This window comes from Cervus canadensis, chromosome 32 (assembly GCF_019320065.1).
Source record: "Cervus canadensis isolate Bull #8, Minnesota chromosome 32, ASM1932006v1, whole genome shotgun sequence".
NCBI classification, from domain to species: domain Eukaryota; kingdom Metazoa; phylum Chordata; class Mammalia; order Artiodactyla; family Cervidae; genus Cervus; species Cervus canadensis.
The window spans coordinates 20,223,869-20,244,390 of record NC_057417.1 but is presented as its reverse complement, the minus strand read 5'-3'; the positions used below and the strand labels follow the sequence as shown (position 1 = coordinate 20,244,390).

General features: G+C 52.8%; 1 protein-coding gene across 1 annotated transcript; it reads left to right on the top strand.

Annotated features, from left to right (window-relative positions):
* The first annotated feature begins 14 nt into the window (after nucleotides 1-14).
* Nucleotides 15-19,692, top strand: LOC122433203 (major vault protein). The gene is made up of 15 exons (XM_043455877.1): nucleotides 15-119; nucleotides 7,990-8,122; nucleotides 8,327-8,522; nucleotides 9,581-9,704; nucleotides 9,818-9,949; nucleotides 11,116-11,210; nucleotides 11,458-11,694; nucleotides 13,428-13,709; nucleotides 14,769-15,013; nucleotides 15,100-15,297; nucleotides 16,274-16,660; nucleotides 17,418-17,534; nucleotides 17,715-17,841; nucleotides 18,498-18,686; nucleotides 19,425-19,692. Exons 2-15 carry the CDS (start codon nucleotides 7,998-8,000, stop codon nucleotides 19,641-19,643), a joined length of 2,673 nt encoding a protein of 890 aa, XP_043311812.1. The 5' UTR covers nucleotides 15-119; nucleotides 7,990-7,997; the 3' UTR covers nucleotides 19,644-19,692.
* Nucleotides 19,693-20,522: the final 830 nt, after the last annotated feature.

Genomic DNA, 20,522 nt, shown 5'->3' with positions numbered 1-20,522 from the left:
GCCCTTTAAATCCCAAGCCCCACCCCTGAGCCTGCCCTGCCGGGAAGTGATCCCCGAGGCTGGCTGCTGGAGTTTACCAGAACTGAGCAGTCTATTGCAGCCAAGCCACACTTCTGGATGTAAGTACTTCATAAAGGCCCCAGATCCCCAAACCAGTGAGTGGGACCTTGTGGCCCTCAAGTCCCTCTCCAGCTCTGTCGTGCCTTCTTGGGGCTTCAGCTGGGGCAAGTGGTCCCTGAACCAGAACTAGGAGAAGATGGATGGCGGCTTAGCCTTGGGAGGGTTTGCTTTCCTTGGTTTTTTTTTTTCCTGGCTTCTGAAGTAAAGGTAGATCGACTTGTCACCTTGCCGACACCCCCAGATCCGAAATCTTAGGCCTTTCTGACCTCCAGCTCCCCCTAAGGGGTCCATTTAGACTTCCTCCTCGAGTGAGATTGGTCCCTGCTAGATTTATCTTGCCTGTCCCCTTGAGCTCTTAGAATGTGATTTTTTTTTTTTTTCTCACTTGAGATTCCTCGACTCTGCAAACATCAAGGTTTTCCCCTCTACCCTGCTCAGGGCTGTGCCAGCTGTGGGCCTTGCAGATCATTTGAGAAATCATTGGCCGAGTAATCTTAAGGAAAGCTTGATTTCCAGAAGACATGGAGTTTGCTCAGCAAGGCTCTGTTCGGTTTTTGTTTTTGACGGGGCAGGGGACAGGGTGACCAAAGCAAAAAGAGGAAGTTTTATTTTGGACCCACTATCCTGTAATTCTGGGGATCTTAGAAGCACAGAGGGTTGGGGGGGGTGGGTAGTAGTAGAAGCAGGTTGTGCCCTCTTTTCTCTGCTCCATGTCCGGGTGGGCCCCTAGATTTTATGGGGAGAAGGACAGGCAGTCACTAGGGTGCCAACTGACTCCCAGAAACTTCTGCCTGTCGCCACCCTTGGCACACAGGACACCCGACCTGCCCTGGGGGTGAGGTTTTCTGGGCAGGGCAGCTCTCTAAAGCCATGAGCACGTAGGGCAGCCACCTTGAATGGCTACTTGGGTCTCCTTGTTGGGTGCTGCCTTCCTAGGTTGCAGAGAATACCTTTGAACTGCACTGGCACTATCTCCTGAAGAGTACCCAGCCCCACCCAGGTCCTGAAGTCCTGACTCTAGTTTAGAATCTTACTGACATTTCTGCCTGAGAAGCCACACTACTTCCTGGTTTGGGGACTCTGCAGACACAGTGCCTGGGGTGGAATTCTGGCTCCATCCCTTGATCATTGTGCGATTCTGAGCAAATTCTTTAACTTCTAGGTTCTTTTTTTTTTTTTTCTGTGAAGTTGCTCAGTCATGTCCGACTCTTCGTGATCCCGTGGACTGTAGCCTACCAGGCTCCTCCATCCATGGAATTTTCCAGGCAAGAACACTGGGTGGGTTGCCATTTCCTTCTCCAGGGGAATCTTCCTGACCCAGGGATCGAACCCAGGTCTCTCCTGCATTGCAGACAGATGCTTTACCATCTGAGCCACGATCTCTTGATCACTGTGTGATTCTGAGCAAATTCTTTAACTTCTAGATTCTTAGGATTAAATGAGTTAGTTAAAAATATTTAGCACAATACCAGGCCCAAATTAAGTTATTAATGAGTAGGAGCTGTTATGGGGGAAGGGAGAGGCACTTCCCACAGGTAGAAATTCCAGAACCTCGCTCCTGGAAACCTTGTGAAAGTGTTGGTCACTCAGTCATGTCCGACTCTTTGCAACCCCTTGGACTGTAGTCAGGCTTCTTTGTCCATGGGATTTCCTGGAAACCTTAGTCCGTAGGTATGGGGTAAGGCCTGGGAATCAAGATAACCAGCTGAGTCCTATGATTGGGCAATTGTAGAAAATGTTGATCTGGATCAGGGGTTCTGAAGCCTGGTTCCTGGGTCACTTCCAATCTAGCTGATTTTTGCTGTCAATGACTGGCATTAATTGGTGACATCTGGGAGTCGTTCTTTTAGTTGCTGAGTCGTATCTGACTCTCTGCAATCTGATGGACACTAGCCCACCAGGCTTCTCTGTCCACAGGATTTCCCTGGCAGGAATACTGGAGTGGGTTGCCATTTCCTTCTCCAGGGGATCATCCCAACCCAGGGATGGAAACCGGTTCTCCAGCATTGCAGGTGGATTCCTTACCCCTGAGCCACCAGGGAAGCCCGCATCTGGGAGGCAGGATAGAAACAGGATCAGCATCAGCCTGAGCTGGCAGAGCTGTTCTGTCCCCGGAACAAGCTGCTGCTCCCCAAAAGTGGCCCAGTGGGGTTGGAGCTCAGAAGACTTTCCTCAGAAGAAGAATTTCCTAAAAGCTGCTGCTACTAAAGAAGTGGCTTATATGAGACAGCTCTCAAGAATTTCCACTCTAGTCTCCTAAAACAGGAAATAATCTCCCTAAATAGGGAAGCTGTTTGGTAAAAACAGCTTCTCTGCAGTCCCTGAGTAATGCGATTCTTGAATTATTTAAACAAAGACTAGAATGTTTAAAATCAGTGAAGGGAAGCTGCAAAGATGAGTTCTGTTTGTGCTTGAGTTTTCTGTGTTTTTTCCTAAACCTAAACTTGATAGAGGGCTCAGTGGTAAAGAAATCTACCTGCAAAGTAGGAGACGCAAGTTTGATACCTGGGTCGGGAAGATCCCTTGGAGAAGGAGATGGCTACCCGCTCCATATTCTTGCCAGGAAAATCTCATGGACAGAGGAGTCTGGCAGGCTACAGTCCATGAGGTCGCAAAAAGAGTTGGGCACGACATAGCAACTAAACAACAAATCCACTACAAACAAAACTTGATAGAGGTTGGGGGCGGTGGGTACCAAGGCTGTCTCCACCCTTTCCTCCAACCTCACGCCTGCCCATGGCTTGGGACCAGGGGACTTGAGCATTGGCTGGGGTGCTACTTGGACCTGGGGGTGAGGGGCTGGGAAAATACATGAAACTTTCTGCATTTGAGGAACAGTTCGCCATCTGGATTTACCTTCCTTCTCCTAGCCACCCTTGTCGAACTCCTGCTCTACATTAGACATCATCCAGTCGTTAACCCGTTGAACCCCAGGAAGCAGTTAGCTTTATTCCCACTTCAGTCTAGGAGAGTAAGGCTCAGAGGCTAGCAAGTGGCCCAAGATCCTACTGGCAGAGACAGACCTCAGTCCTTTCTGTATATTGGAGTCAATGGAAGAGCTTTTATATATAGCAATGCTTGGACCCCCACCCTGACCAGTTAAATCGATCTCCAGAGATGGGTGGTTTTAAGAACTATCCAGGTGATTCTAATGTACGGTCAGGCAGGGTTGAGAGGCTGTTACAGAGCAGAGCTGCTCATACTTTATGCCCAAATCATTGGGGATCTAGTTAAAGAGCTGACTGATTCAGCAACTCACAGGTCAGGAGAACCCAAGATGCCGCATTATTAACAAGCTTCCAGGTGATGCTGTTGCTCCTGTTCGCTGTAGCCCCATACCTCATGTGGCTGGTCGACCAGGCATCTTCTATTTAAGATTCACAGCCATTCACAATTGACCCTGAAAATCGGACCTGTAATGACTCATTTATTAAATTTTGCTATAGTATGTTTACTCTTGAGCCAAAAGGGGTCAAGAAATTACCTCTTAACTGGAGGATAAAGCCAGTTTCTTCTCACAGGCTGTTTCGTGTTCTGCTAGTGCAACACTTACCCCTCCCTCCTTTGTCTATGGGATGTAGCTGGGGGAACTGCTGGTCTGAGACTTTGGGGGAAAAGTGACTGGTTCTGGCAGGAGCCTCATGAGACACAAGGGTCAGTGTGATCAGGCCAGTCTGGACATATACCCAGAAAGCAGCCTAGGGCACAGATTTTGGAAGCAGACACTGAAAGGAAGTCTCAGTGAATTTAGGGAGTTGGGACCAAACTTGAGGCTGGGCGGGACTTTCTAAAGTTCAACATAAAATTGTCTTCTGAGGGCCCTGGTATATTGAAAGTAAAATGCTCTAACTGTACACGTCATCTGGCAAACCACAGAAGTCTGTATTTGATACACAAACATGCTGCCTTAGGTGGTTTCCCTGGATCCCTGAGAGCCCCTCTGAGGCTCACTTCTACTTCCGGGGATGGCAAGATTGAAAAGGCAAAGTCTGTTTTGTAGGGGGTGGAGTTTTTTTGTTTGTGCATTGGTGGCACTGAGCAGCATGCAGGATCTTAGTTCCCCAACCAGGGATCCACCCGTGCCCCCTGCATTGGGAGCAGGGAGGCTTAACCACTGGACTGCCAGGGAAGTCCTCAAAGCCTGTTCTTGGGTGAATTTAGCAGGTGATCTGAGGTGGAAGGCACAGCTTTGGGGCTGAGGAGGTGGTTGACCAGCGAGGTGAGACAGGAGTCCCGGTACTGAAACAAGAGTAGTTGACAAGGGCTTGGCCTCGAAACAAGACAGGAACCCAGCTTGATTAGCTTCAAGGATGATTCTCAGCTGAGTCACTGAGCTGGGCGAGGCTCTCGGCCCCCCTAACTGGGCCCAACTGGGATGACAGATGGTGGAGAGGCCTCAGCTGTAGGGGGTGAGGGATCGTCCAAAGGAGCCTTTGGAGGCTGTTCCCAGAGCCTGCTTCCCAGCCTTGTGTGGCCTTCTAGAATTCATGGCTTGTGGGGCCTCCCAGAGCTCTGCGCTCCCCTCCACTTGCAGCCCTTGCCCTCCCTCTCCCCCGTCTGGCTTTCTGGCCAGGCTTCCACTGTGCAGAGAACCAGGAACAGGCCTCACTAGGCTGCCAGATGCCCCTTGGCTATTCTAGACCCACAGCTGGGGTGACTCAAAAACCTGTCACCTTCCTGATCAGTAAACAAGTTTAAAGCGGAGATGCTAGGTGGGCTAAGGGGCCTAAGGTGCTAGGTCACATCCTCCAACTGGATAGGGAGGCTGGGCCTCAGCTGCAGGCCACACACAGTACTTCTCAGAGCCAGGCTCTATTCCAAGTGCTTTATAATAAACTCCATTCTCAGACTTGGGCTGATGCCCTATCCATCCCTAGTTCATAGTCCAGGACACGGGAATAGGGAGGGCAAGGGACTTGTCTAAGATCACCCGTCCATAGTAAGGCTTAGAACCAAGACCCAGGCAGTCCTAGCCGGGGCGGGATGCTCTTGTGGGGCCCTGACCCAGGAAATGGAAGCACAGCTGAGCAGGATGGGCAGTAGAGAAGAAGGAAAGCAAAGGCCCAGGTAAGATGGGGAAGAACAGAAAGCCCACCCTGGGTTTTTCAGACACTACCTGAAATCAACAGAAGAGGGAGCTCTGATGTTAGAAAAGATAAGGGTAATCAACCTGACAAATAGGCAACAGAATAGTATCAAGATCAAATCCCATACAAAGTTGCAAGATTGAGGAGCAGAGAATCATAGCCCTCTGGATATAGAAAGTGTACCCAGAAAACAGATGAAAACTGTAACCTTTGAAAATGAGGCAAGACATTAGAACATTGGGCTTCCCTGGTGGTTCAGCTGGTCAAGAATCAGCCTGCAATGCAGGAGACCTGCGTTTGATCCCTGGGTTGGGAAGATCCCCTGGAGAAGGGAACGGCTCCCGACTCCAGTATTCCGGCCTGGAGAATTCCATGGACTATATAGTCCATGGGGTCGCAAAGAGTAGGACACAACCGAGCGACTTTCACTTTCACTTCACCAGGCAAGAAAGTGGCAAATCAGAATTGTAAGTAACCCCTGGCAGTCTGGCTGAATCTGTGCCCCTAGCCATTGGACTGTGTGCCACTGGGGAGACATAGGACCAGGTATTCCATCAGGATGAGAATCTAATGGTGTCAATGGCTTGTGTGGCCTTGAACGACTCATCCTCCCTACCTAGGACTCAGCTACTTAGAACCACGCTGTCCATCTAATATTGGGATCAACTAGCCACATGTGATTAATTAAAACTTTAGGACACTCTTACCTTCCTGAGATGACCCATATTCTGTCTGTGGAGTGTGTTTCTCTCTAAATAAATCTACTTCATAAAAAAAAAATTAGTTTCTCAGTCCCACTGCCACATTTCAAGAGCTTGGTAGCCACAAGCAGTCAGTCCAAAGACCACACTGATTATTTCCATCCTTGTAGAGAGTTCTATCAGATGATGCTGAGTTGGAATTTCTTTTTCTTTTTTTTTTTTGGCTGTGCTGGGTCTTCACTGCTGACCTGGGCTTCCTCTAGTTGTGGTGAGTGGGGGCTACTCATTGTGGAGCACAGGCCCTAGGCGCACAGGCTTCAGCAGCTGCTGAGCACCGGCTCAGTCGTTGTGGCTTAGTTGCTCCGCAGCATGTGGGATCTTCCCAGGCCAGGGATTGAATCCATGTGCCCCGAATTGGCAGGTGAATTCTTTACCACTGGACCACCAGGCAAGTCCTGGAAGGTTTTAAACAAGAGCCACACAGGTGATGTGAGTGCATTGGCACAACTGTAAGACAACAGGGAGTGGTGGGGATTGTGGTTAAGCAGGAAAGCTTGTGACCCATCTAAAGCGCTCAGCAGCTACTTGGCACTCACCAGTTTGTCTCGTGGGAATGTAGGGCCTGGCTCCTCATTCTTCAAGAGAAGCAGGAACCGGGAAATTATAAGAACTTACAATTGCTAAACAGAAATTTTGCAGATTGTGTGGATCAAGTAAAATTCTTGGGCCTCACCTTCATTTCTGTAATTTTGTGACTCGTGCCTGTTTCCTGTGTCAAGCCACTCTCCCTTCCTCCTCCTCACTTCCCATTTCTTCCTCACACAGGTTGAAAACTAGATGAACGGTGGAGTAGATGGGTACCACTCCTTTTTGGTGATGGCTTCAAAAATGTTGAACTGGGACTTCCCTGGTGGTCCAGTGGTTAAGACTCCTCACTTCCAGTGCAAGGGGCGCAAGTTTGATCCTTGATCAGGGAACTAAGATCTTGCATGCTGTACAGTGTAGCCAAAATTTTTTTTTAAGTTGGACCAAAGTCTCAGAGGGCAAGGCTTTGAATTCCCTAGTAAATTTGCTTCATTTTGCGTGATTCCAGGGGACATGTCCAAAGTTCAAGGCATGCTGGAGGCAGGACTGGGGTTTAGTTAGGCACTGTGACATGCCTGAACAGGCTGAGCACCGGATGTAACCACCCCGGATTCAGAAGCAGGTAGAGTAGGGGTGGATGGAGTATTCATTTACTCCCTTTCTCCTTCCTACCCACCCCTACCTGTGATGGCAGGGAGTCATGGGTGGCAGCAGATCAGAGAGAAGTGGGGAGGAAAGGACTAGAATACTTTGGTGTTGCTAATCTGGCATCAGTTCCATCAGGGGTCCCTTCCTTGAGAGGTGGCTCATATCTGAACAGTTCATCAGGATTGCCGACCATGCAAATATTTTCAGGATGTGGGCCAATGTTTGCATACAGCTAGGGCCCTCGGGATCCCCTGAAATAAAGGAGCCTGCCCCCTGGAGGATCCAGGGAGCTCCTCAGAGCCTCTGCCCTCCTCACCGTACTGGGGGAAAACCCACACAGCTCCACCAGAGGCTGACCACCTTTCCCAGTTCGGTGCCCTTCTGCCTCCTCCACGTTGGGGGTTGGACATTGGGAAAGTTTTGATCTGAAGCCGCCTCCAGGGGAGTTCCCTGTGGTCCAGTGGTTAGGACTTGGTGCTTTCACTGCCATGAGCCCGGGTTCTATCTCTGGTGGGGGAATTAAGATCCCACAAGCTGCACTGCGTAGGAAGCTTGAGGGAGGTAAAGTAGATGGGAAGGAGGGAAAAAAGTTGGCAGAAAACCGTGGGCTTCTGTGCTTAACTACATCAAGCATCTCTCAATAGAGATGAGGTCTGGATGGACTGCCCTGGGTGAGAAGAAAGGAAGAAGTGGATGGGGGTTTGTAAAGAATGGAATAACCTGAGTTGAAAGAAGGGCCCATTCCCCCATCACCCCAGGCAGTCTTTACATCAGCCTCATCCCAAGACCCCCGGACTCACCTTTTGTCTTCTCCCCACCTCTGTGTCACTCTGCTGCCCTGGCCTCAGGATTCACCATGGCGATGGAGGAGTCCATCATCCGCATCCCGCCATACCACTACATCCACGTGCTAGACCAGAACAGCAATGTGTCCCGCGTGGAGGTCGGGCCAAAGACTTACATCCGGCAGGACAATGAGAGGTGGGTGGCCAGCACTGGGCCGTGGGGACACCTGGGGCCAAGGAGGGCCTGGGAGTCTGGCTGGCATGATCGTCCGTCTCCTTCCCATTCCCGAGCAAGACTGGCATTGGTTCAGGTCACAGGGAGCTGTCTCTCCCTTTCGCTGCCTTCTTCAGGACTAGGGACGGGGTCTGAGTCCTCACACTGCTGCTCACCCTCCAACAGGATCCTGTTCACCCCCGTGCGCATGGTGACGATCCCCCCACGGCACTACTGCATGGTGGCCAACCCGGTGGCCCGGGATGCCCAGGGCACCGTGCTGTTTGATGTCACAGGACAAGTGCGGCTCCGCCACGCGGACCTAGAGATCCGGCTGGCCCAGGACCCCTTCCCCCTGTTCCCAGGGGAGGTGCTGGAGAAGGTACTCCGCTCGCCTTCCCCGTACCCACTGTCTGTCCTGCCGCCTTGACCTAGGGCTCAGCACTGCTTTCTGGAGGGAAAACAAGCCGGGGCGGTGGGAGGGAGTGGGGATGGTAGGGGACATTTGCTGGTTCTCACTGGGACAGAAGTGACCGGATGCCCCCTCCCTCACCTTTCCCAAATACCCTCTTCCTCTTCACATGCCCACGTCAGACCTTTGAGAGCTGTCGGCCTATCTCACCACCTAATCTTCCAGAGCCTGCCCAAAGCTCCTGGCCAGTCTTGACACTCAGTGACTTGTGCCGAGAGGAAGCATTTCGTTCCCTCAGACAGTCTCAGATGCCAGTGGGCCGAGACAGCAGTGGTGGACCAGGTGAGGCCCAGGCGCCTGTGGTCGCTCCACGGGAAGGCATCGCAGATCTGAAGTACTAGCTGGGCCCTCGTCCGTGGTGCCCTCCGGCCCTGGGTCTGAGAGAGAGGACACCCCACCTTCATTTCTGCGACATTTCTTGACCTTCGCTTCCCTCAGGAGTCCCGTCTACTAAACAGTGCTGCTGTTTCTGTTCTTCTGCGCTGGGTCTGGTGACCATGAGGCAACCTTGAAAACAAAGCCTCATGCTTCAGATGTGCCCGTCAGAGCAGTTTATACCTTCCCACCTCCTCCTGTTTCCTGAGTGCCCCAGTGCACCCTGGGCCATGAGATATTCACCTTCTCAGCTTCCCTGATGTTTCTCCCACAATGCCCAGCAAGCCCTCTACCCAATCTCCCCCATGGATTTCTAGTTCTAAACAAGACCTGAACACCTCTGCAGAGGAAAGTAAGTCCTTGGCCCTCAGCTGTGGCACCAACTCCGTCTTAACTCTTGGCTCTGTCAACCCCGTCTCAGCTCTTCAGGCCAGATGGCTCTGGGACCACCCCTATCTTGTACATTCCACTTGGAGTTGTCTCTGGGTACATGGAGAGATTGATGCTGTGGACTCTGACCTTGAGGGTCTCAGTTGGCCTCCAGGGGTCACAGCTTTGCATACCCCATGACTCCCCCCTTCTTCCCCTGGCAGGACATCACCCCGCTACAGGTGGTTCTACCCAACACAGCCCTCCATCTTAAGGCGCTCCTGGATTTTGAGGATAAGAATGGACAGAAGGTGGTAGCAGGAGATGAGTGGCTATTTGAAGGACCTGGTAAGTGTTTTCCTATCCAGCCGGGTTTGGGGTCGGAGGCTTCCTGCCTTCTCATTAGGGCCCTGATGTCTTCTGACCTTCTAAACCCCACCTCCTCCATCTTCCCTTCCCAGGCACATATATCCCCCAGAAGGAGGTGGAGGTCATCGAGATCATTCAGGCCACGGTCATCAAGCAAAACCAGGCCCTGAGGCTGAGGGCTCGCAAGGAATGCTTAGACAGGGATGGCAAGGAGCGGGTGACAGGTGGGGTCTTGAAGCGTTGTTCACGGGGGTGGGGCGGGCTGAGCCTTGACTGCAGGGGTATGTGGGGGAGGTTGGGGGCTAGCCACCTGTAGCCTGGAGGAAGTGCTTCCCTGGTATCTCTTGTCAGCTATTGGGGGCTGCCTCATGCTGCTTCCCCCACTAACCTGACTCGGATCCTGTTGACATGGCTTTCCCTTCCTCCAACTCTATCGTGAGCTGGGTCTGTCTCTAGACCAACAAAGCAGGTGTTTATATTGTTGCTGAGCCTGTGCGTGCTCAGTCCTGTCTGACTCTTTGCGACCCCAGGGACTGTAGCCCGACAGGCACCTCAGTCCATGGGATTTTTCCAGGCAAGAATACTGGAGTGGGTTGCCATTTCCTCCTCCATGGGATCTTCCCGACCCAGGGATTGAACCCTGGTCTCCTGCACTGTAGGCAGATTCTTTACCTCTTGAGCCATTGGGACTTCCCATATTTATATGCAACTAGCAATCATTTGACAGACCTGTTGTGTTAAACAAAACAAGGTCTTAACAAGGGCCATGCTTACTGAGCCAGGTGTGGTTCAAATGGTTTACAGACCGCAATTCCCTTAGGTCTTCCTGCAACCTGAGGCACCATGACTCCCATTTTCCAGATGGGCAATTCTGCCCATTTTGTGTTAGTCGCCTAGTTGCGTCCAACTCTTTGTGACCCCTTGGACTGTAACCCGCCAGGCTCCCCTGTCCATGGAATTCTCCAGGCGAGAACACTGGAGTGGGTAGCCATTCCCTTCTCCAGGCGACCTTCCCGGACCCAGGGATGGAACCTGGGTCTCCTGCATTGCAGGTGGATTCTTTACTCTCTGAGCCACCAGGAAGCCCTTCTACCCATTTCAGGGGAAGAAAAAAAGCTGGTCTCTGGAGCTTAGAGAAGGCCTACAGGGTACTGGCATAGCAACAACTTAGATGCTTGGAAAACTTTTTTTTATCTCTCTGAGGTAGGGGTTGCTTTTCCTCTGGCCTCAAAAAGGGAAAAGGACTTCTGTCACGCCTTTGAGCCTGGGGGCAATGATCTCAAAGTGGTGTGTGAAGCCCTGAAGGTGCCCTTTGTCTAGGCTGTGGGAAGGGGCAGCTGGGGAGCTGGCTGGGTGTCTTTTGACCTTTGCCTCCTCCTCCCTGGCCCAGGAGAAGAATGGCTGGTCCGCTCTGTGGGTGCGTATCTCCCGGCAGTGTTTGAGGAGGTTCTGGACGTGGTGGATGCTGTGATCCTTACAGAAAAGGTCTGTGCTCTGGGGGACCCTGGGTTGGGAGACTCTCAGAGGGGCAGAGAACAGTGGCAGAAAATAAGATCACCTGGGGAGGGTCGTGGGTCACCGGAAAGGGTTTAAGAAGTCCTCCTGGGTTGGTAGACACTGTGACTCAGACCTGGAGCATATAGTGGCCGGTGGGGTTCCCAGATCCCCCGAGGAAGTTAGTTGGAGGTGGGTTTACGGAAACCCCCTCACCCCTTGACCTCTTGCTTTCCAGACAGCCCTGCACCTCCGAGCTCTGCAGAACTTCCGAGACGTGAGAGGGGTGACCCGGCGCACCGGCGAGGAGTGGCTGGTGACCGTGCAGGACACGGAGGCCCACGTGCCAGATGTCTACGAGGAGGTGATGGGGATCGTGTCCGTCACCACCTTGGGCCCCCACAACTACTGTGTGATTCTCGACCCGGTCGGACCAGATGGCAAGAACCAGCTGGGGCAAAAGCTTGTGTTCAAGGTAAGTGCCTCCCCCTCACCCAGAGGGGAATGGCCTGAGGCCCTGGACACTTGTCCCTTCCCTCCTCCCACCCCAGGAACACATTCTAGAAGCATCAAGCTTCTTTCAGCTCCCTCTGCACACACTTGTCTCTCTCTCTTGAGATACAGCGTCACTGATTTTTCCGGCAGTCCCTGACCTCAGGTTACCCACAGTCTCTCCTGGGAGCACCTCCCTGACCACCGTGAATGCAGACCCAGAAACTGTCTCTCATATTTCACGTCTCTCTTCTGGAAGCTTTGTCATCCTGCATCAGACAGATCTCTTGGTTTACCCTTCTCCCCATCCTCTACCTCATCCCTTCTCTGAATTATATGTGGGACTACCAGAGCTGGGCAGGCCTCTCCTATGATAGTCATAGATATTTGGGGCTTTGTGAGGTGTATGGTCTCTGTAGTACTTAGTTCTGCTGTTGCGCCAAGAAAGCAGCATAGATTGTCTTTTTTTTTTTTAATTGGAGGATAATTGCTTTACAATATTGTGTGGCGTAGACATCTTGTAAGTGAACCAGTGCCCCTGTGTTCTGTAACATTTTATTTACAAAAACAGGCGGAAAGAACAGAAACAACTCAAATGTCCATCAGCTGATGAAAGGCTGAAAAATACGGTATATCCATTCAGTGGCATGTCAATCAAAAGGATAAGATAGTCTTTCTGGGGTGGAGGACACTCATGTTCTTGAGATAATTCAAAAAGGTAAAAATCAAAAAGGAGGTTCTAATATGTCCTACAACATGGATAAACTTGAAAGCATTATGCTAGGCAATAGAAGTCAGACATAGAAAGACGACTTTTTGTATGATTCCATTTATATGAAATGTCCACTGTAGGTAAATCCACATATAGTGGTTGGGGTGGGGATGGGTAGTAACTACTACTGGATATAGTGTTTCTTTTCAGGATGATAATGTTCTGGCATTAGGGAGTAGTGTTGTTGGGCAACTCTGGATATACCAAAGCAACCAAACTGTATACTTTAAACAGGTGTATTTTTTAATATGGGCTTCCCAGCTGGCGTTAGTGGTAAAGAACCCACCTGCCAGTGCAGGAGACATACGAGAAATGGGTTCAGTCCCTGGGCCGGGAAGATCCCCTGGAGAAGGGCATGGCAACCCACTCCAATATTCTTGCCTAGAGAATTCCATGGGCAGAGGAGCCTGGCGGGCTACAGTCCACACAGTTGCAGAGTCAGCCATGACTGAAGCGACTTAGCACATGGGCACATGTGGGTTTATAATATGTGGGTTTTATCTCAAATATAAATTTACATTGTATTATGTTATATTAAAAAAGTCAGCAGGCCAGATTTGGTCCAAAGATCAAAGATGGTAAGCTCTGTACTACACCACCCCAAGGGAACAAAGCATGGGAGAAATAAAGCAATAATAGGTTAATTCTTAACTATTGAGCTTGTGAGAACTCAGAATCTTTCCAGGGCAGGTTTGACCACATCTACATTTGTGCATTTGACCACATCTACAGGCATTTGTGAAGAGCCTCAGTCTAAATAAATGATTTGCTGTATGATGGGGGTGGGGGAAGGGGCTTTGGCGGGGAGGCGGGGGGTGGTGTGGGGGTGCAGGGGCTTCTGTCCTCAACAGAAGCCCACCATCACCCAGGGCTGAAGGAGGTACCATCAGAGGGCTCTACAGTCCTGGGAGGCGACGGCTCCTGATTCCACTTCTCCCTTCCAGGGAGAGCAATCTTTCTTCCTCCAGCCCGGGGAGAAGCTGGAACGAGGCATCCAGAATGTATACGTGCTGTCGGAGCAGCAGGGGCTGCTGCTGAGGGCCCTGCAGCCCCTGGAGGAGGGGGAGGGCAAGGAGAAGGTCACCCACCAGGCTGGGGACCGCTGGCTCATCCGTGGCCCCCTGGAGTACGTGCCGCCTGCCAAGGTGGAGGTGGTGGAAGAGCGTCAGGCCATCCCCCTGGATGAGAACGAGGGCATCTACGTGCAGGATGTCAAGACTGGAAGGGTAACTGCGGAGGGGTGGGCACTGCGGGTGGGCGTGGTTGGCGGCTTTGTCTGGGTGAGTGGATGACACGGATGGGGAGGTGTGCAGTGGAGGTGACAGAAGGGGCTCCACAGCATTGCTGGCAGCAACTGAACCAGCTGGCTGCAAAATACCAGGGTGTTTTCTGGAGTCCTTGTCTTCTCTTTGCCTTAAATGATTGTTGAGTCGTTCAGTCGTGTCTGACTGTTTTGCGACTCCATGGACTCCTATGGTCATGGGATTTCCCAGGCAAGAATACTGGAGTGGGCTGCCATTTCCTTCTCCAGGTGATCTGCCCAACCCAGGGATCAAACCCACATCTCCTGCATGGCAGGTGGATTCGTTACCACCAAGTCGCCAGGGAAGCCCTTGTCTTAGTTAATTTTAAATGTTAGCATTCCTGAGCAAGAAGATGAACCAGATTTGAGGATGGGGACTCAACCCCCAAGGCATCTAGATCCAGCCTCCAGCATAAAGGTCTGACTGGGGATGTGGCATAGGAGCAGTAAGACCCCACCTGCCTCACACACCCTTTTCCTGGTGGAATCCCTCCTCTTTGCCTGTCACCTAAACCTTGATCTTGGTTTGACTGAGGACCACATCTCCAGCCTCTTTTAGGACTCAAACCTACAAGTAGAGTTCAGAATCCCAGGAAATGTTAGTGTGTGTGAACTATTTCCTAGGATTGCATCTGTCCCTGGGGTGCCCTCCAAGCTGCCCTATGAAGGAAAATTTGAGAACAATATCGGAACTTAACCATATGCCAAATTCTTGGCACTAGACATGCTAGATATCATTCATTCCTCAACCCTACCCTCCATTTTGCAGCTAAGGAGCTGAAAGACACGGGGGCGGGAGTGGGAGCAGATAGCTGCCCAAGATAACCGAGCTCGCAGAGCGCGAACTTGAACGCAGCCTCCTTCCAGAGGCCACGTTTAACCAGGATGCTGCCCCGCCTCCTGGATCACTTCCGCTTTAGGGCTGCCGGGTGGGTCTCTTTCCATCTTCCCTTCGCTGGTGACATCCCTCTTCATCTCCCAGGTACGAGCTGTGATTGGGAGCACCTACATGCTGACCCAGGACGAAGTTCTGTGGGAGAAGGAGCTGCCTCCAGGGGTGGAGGAGCTGCTGAACAAGGGGCAGGACCCTCTGGCCGACAGGGGTGAGAAGGAGACATCCAAGACCCCTAAGCTCTCCACTCCGCGGAATAAGACCCGCGTGGTCAGCTACCGCGTGCCGCACAACGCCGCGGTGCAAGTGTATGACTACCGGGAGAAGAAAGCCCGGTGAGCGGTGGCCTGGGGGGCTGTGCCGTCAGGGGGCTGTGGCGGGAGGGTCTCTCCAGGCCTCTGACCCCCTGCTGTCTCTGCAGCGTGGTCTTCGGGCCAGAGTTGGTGTTGTTGGGTCCGGAAGAGCAGTTCACGGTGCTGTCCCTCTCGGCGGGGCGGCCCAAGCGTCCCCATGCCCGCCGCACACTCTGCCTGCTGCTGGGGCCCGACTTCTTCACCGATGTCATCACCATCGAGACAGCGGACCATGCCAGGCTCCAGCTGCAGCTTGCCTACAACTGGTAAGGGACCCTGGGGAGATGAGGCCCCCAGGGGGCACCCTGAGGAGGAGAGATGCCTCCTCAAGTGCTAAGCCCACAATCGGGGCTGAGCGCCCGGCTCCACACTCTGGTCAAGGGGCAAACCCAGGGGTTTATGAAAATGCAGTCTGATGCTGGAGGGGAACGACCGGGAAGATGTGGGCTCACCTGGAGCAGGATTTGGAGGGATGTGGGTGGAAGACACTCACCAGCTAAACTCCCAGTGGGAATTCAGCCAAACAAGGTTTTAAAAAGACTGTTTGTGTGTGTGTGTGTGTCTGTGTGTGCTGGGATGATCAGGTGGTCAAGAGCAAGTGCTCTGAGGTCCACAGGTATACCCCTTGCCAGCCACGGGCTGGGCAAGCACTGGGTGCTTTCCGCAGGTTCCCAGTCTGTAAAATAACAGTGTAACCATCAATTTCATGGAGCTGTGGACAGGATGCTATGAGAACTAGAACAGTGACCCGTCTGTAGTTAAAGCTCAAATGGCAGCGATGAGAGTTACGGGAAAGAAAAGTCAGACCCAGAAGCAGTGCTTGACAACTCCCAAGTACACCTTCCTCACGTCTTGGCTGAGTGACTGGGACCGTGACAGAGGCAGCTAGCTGGGCACTGGCATCTCTGGGGGCGCTGCAACATAACAAACCGAGGGCTTGTGGTCCCGGGAGCCACACCACCTGGGTTCAACTTTCTGGCTTGGGAGGACCTGTTGTGTGACTTAGTCTGTCACTTAACCTCTCTGGACCTCAGTTTCCTTGTCTAAAAAGTAAGGATAATGCTCATTCCCACCAAATAGGGTGGCTGAGTGAATGAAATGGGAACATGTAAGTTTCTTAAGACTTTACCTGATACATAGCAGATGCTAATTAGCATTCTCTGTTGCAAGACCCTGCCTAAACCACAGAAGGTGGGTGTCAGTGTCCTTTTTTGAAGACGAGAGAGTTGTCTTTGTTCACAGGCACTTCGAGCTGAGTGACCGGAAGGACCCCCAAGAGACGGCCAAGCTTTTCTCAGTGCCTGACTTCGTGGGTGACGCCTGCAAAGCGATCGCGTCTCGGGTGCGGGGGGCCGTGGCCTCCGTCACCTTTGATGACTTCCATAAGAACTCAGCCCGCATCATTCGCACTGCTGTCTTTGGCTTTGAGACCCAGGAAACCAAGGGGCCTGAGAGCGTGGCCCTGCCCCAGCCCCGGGACCGGGCCGTCTTTCCCCAGAACGGGCTGGTGGTCAGCAGTGTGGATGTGCAGTCGGTGGAGCCCGTGGACCAGAGGACCCGGGACGCCCTGCAGCGCAGCGTCCAGCTGGCCATCGAGATCACCACCAACTCCCAGGAGGCAGCTGCCAAGTGAGTGAGGCCTAGGGGCCTGGCTGCCCACAATGCCCACTGTGGGCCCCGCCTTTCGCCCACTGCCAGGACCCCAGTTACACAGCGCCCCTGGTGGTCAGCCTGCTGTCCCCCTTACCAGCAGATAGCCTGGGCCACTGAAAGTGGAATAGATGCTACCTCTGCTTCTGTGGCTTCTCACCTTGCTGGTCCTGGAACCCAGATTTGTTTCTGCGGCCTTCCAGGCACCCTGGGGTCCAGCCCTGCTTCCCCCACCTTGCCTTCCTGCCTTCTCCCAGGGCTCATGTGCTCCAAGCCCTTAGCTCCTTTCTGCCTCTCAAGGTGGGAACTGGGCTGTGCATTTAAGGCCTTCTGCACTGGCTACTCCCTCTGCCCAGAGTTGTTCTGCCCTGAGGGCAGGTTCCTCCTCCTTGTCTCCAGAGTTCACCTCCTTGGAGAGCCCTTTTCTTTCTACCGCAACTGAAGCAGCACCCTCTTTGCTCAGTCATGTTATTGTAGCAACCATTTTTCAAAGAGCTTGTCACTGTCTGAAATCATCTTTGTTTACTTGTTTTTTTCCCCCATTGGAAGGTGAGTCGTGTGAAAGCAGGGTCATGGCCCTGTGCCCCTGCCCCTAGAACCGCACCTGGTTCACGTAATATCCATGCTGCTCTTTCATTTGCATATCGAGGGCCTCTCATACGCCAGTGCTCCTGGCCCTTGGAGTTCCTGTTCTGGCCCCACTCCCAGGGTCTTACCTGTCCCCTCTCCCACCCAGGCACGAAGCTCAGAGACTAGAACAAGAAGCCCGTGGCCGGCTTGAGAGGCAGAAGATCTTAGACCAATCGGAAGCTGAGAGAGCTCGCAGAGAACTCTTGGAGCTGGAGGCCCTGAGGTGGGTGGAGAACTGGGAGAAAAGATGGCAGAGGGTCTTGGAAGAGCAGCTGATGGGGGGAGTGTGTGTGTGTGTGTGTGCGTGCGTGTGTGTTCACTCATGCTGCAACAGCACAAGGGTAGAGGAGGGCGGAGCTGGGCTTCCTTCTGGGCCTCCCTGACTTCTCTGCACCACCCTCAGCACCGCGGTGGAGAGCACTGGGACCGCCAAGGCAGAGGCCGAGTCCCGAGCTGAGGCAGCGCGCATCGAGGGAGAAGGTGCTGTGCTCCAGGCCAGGCTCAAGGCAGACGCCTTGGCCATTGAGACGGTGAGTGGGGGAGATGCCCGTGAAAGGGTGTGGCCTTGGGGTCTGGAAGAGGCCCGGTCCCCGAAGCCATGTACCCTAATAGAAAGCCCCATCCAAATGTGTTGTGGTTTGTGAAGTCCTTTGCCCTGCTTCCATTCACCTAATACTTGCTTTGAAGGTAAGGATAATAATTACCCATCTTACAGATACGTGTTCCCATACTGGCCAGCTTTGTGCTAGGTATGTTGTGTTTTCACAGGCAAGATCTTGAAATTCCATTATGGGTAGGAATTCTCTCCATTTTACAGAAGGAACTGAGTCTTGGATCAAGGAGTTCCCAGGGGTCAAAAGGGAGAAGAGGGCGGCAGAGGCTGAGATGGTTAGCATCACCGACTCAGTGGACATGAATTTGAGCAAGCTCTGGGAGATAGTGAAGGACAGGGAAGCCTGGCATGCTGCAGTCCATGGCATCACAGAGTCAGACACCACTTAGCGACTGAACATACACACACAGGGGTCACTAGTTAAAACATGGTGTAGCCAGGGTTCACCCCTAACTGATAAGTTTCCTGTTCCATCCTTTCTATCCGAGGTCCCTCTGGCTATCTGGCTAGGTGACTTGCTAGATACATCCAGGGGCCACCCGATCAAAAGAATGCTGGGTTTTCCCTTTCCAGGAAGCTGAACTTGAGCGAGTAAAGAAAGTGAGAGAGCTGGAGCTGGTCTACGCCCGGGCCCAGCTGGAGCTGGAAGTGAGCAAGGCCCAGCAGCTGGCTGAGGTGGAGGTGAAGAAGTTCAAGCAGATGACAGAGGCCCTGGGGCCCAGCACCATCAGGGACCTGGCTGTGGCAGGGCCGGAGATGCAGGTGAGAGTGGAGGAGAGGGTACAGGTGTGGGCGTGTGTGGATGTCTGTGCGTGTGGATGTGTCTTGGGGCCATGTTGGGAACCAGGAAGACAGAGCCAGGGAGGCAAATACTTCTAGAGAGATGTTGGGGACAGAGAGACAAGAGGAGGTGGTGGCTTGGACTCTCTGTGTATCCCATGTTCTGATCCATGTCATTCGAGCATGGGGTCATATCAGGCACTGCACTGGATTCAGTGAGCTCCTGGGAGGGTGGTAAACTGATGGGATGTCAATCCATGACAAGTTGCTTCAAAAGAAGTCAAACAGGGCGATATGGAGAAAGGGGGAGGAAGGCTACAGATTAGCTGGGTAAGGGGGCGCCCCTCTGAAGAGGGGATACTCAACTTCTGCAGAGTCGATGAGGGCTTCCCAGCAGAGGCTCCAAGGTACATTTAAGGAACAGAAAGCTCTGGATGGCTGCCACCTGGCAGGTGAAGGGCGGGGAATGCTGAGCTCCCGGAGGCAGTGGCAGGCAGTGGCCAGAGCTTCGAGGTTCTTGAGGCCTGGGAGAGGATGAAACCCTCAGGCTCCCCTTGTGGTCCTCACTTGTCACTGAATAGTCCTACAAGGATGGTTTGGGCAGCAGCTGCAGTGTGAGGGCCCAGAACGGGGCAGTCCCCCTCCCAGAGAGGCGGCCGAGGGGATGAGAGAAGGGACTAGGGTCTGACTGCATTTTAACCCGCCTCTTGCTCCTTCCAGGTAAAACTGCTGCAGAGCCTGGGCCTAAAATCGACCCTCATCACCGATGGTTCCACGCCCATCAACCTGTTCAACACAGCCTTGGGTTTGCTGGGGCTCGGGGCTGAGGCCCAGGCCCCAGCCAAGAAGCCCACCGGAGGGCCCAGCGTCCAAGAGGGCTTGCTTCCCATCTCCACTGCTGCCCCTCTAACTCTTGGAAACAACCAGGTTGTGCCTTAGCTCTGTACTTGCACTGACAAATAAAACTGACACTTCTGGGCATTTAAAACCCGCTTCTGTTACCTTCAGTTTCTCATCACAAGGGAGCTTAATGGTGGTGGGGAAGAGATACCTCTGAAATCTTGATGGTTACTACAGGCCACCCTCCTCTGGAAATGGAGAGGGAATTTAAGACAGGGAGAAGACTAACCCACAGTCAGGCTGATGGGAAGGCAGGCCTAAAGTGTCCCTCTCAGCAGCCAGACTATCGTCTTGGCAGTCAGCTCACCTAGATGCCCGTGGGGGGAGATGATGCCTCAGGTGAGAGGATGAAGCCTGTACCTCTTGGGGTGGCTTCTGCGCCATCTCTTCTCACTACCATTTCCTCCAGGAGTCCAGTTTGGCCAGGGCGTTCTGGAGTCTTAACCCTGGGTCTGGGGGTGTATCCATCCAGGCTTCCCCACCTCCTGCACTTGGGAGGCTTTATCTGGCGCCACCTGCTGGTCAAACCACGCACCTGCGCATGGCGCTGTGCACCCCATCCCTTCTCAGATGGGAGCATGAGATCTGAGAGGAAGATGGAGCAGTGGGGCCTTAGGAACTGGAGCCACCTCCCTGGGCTTCTGATTTGGGTTCTTCAGAGCATCAAGGAAGGGGTGCCCCATTCTCACCCTCCCCAATGACCGTCAATGAGCCCTTATTTGGGGGAAGGATCCAGGTACAATCAATCTGGGCACACAGGTAAGAGGCTGCAAGGTATACTAGCCCTCCTGCACAGGTAGATCTGTAGGTTCCAGGCCTGCCGAGTCTCTGCTTAGGAAGCAAAAAGATGCCTAGGTAGAGAAGCGTGGGTGTCTAGCTGTGCAGCAAGAGAACCCAACCTCCCTGATCTTTTCCTCA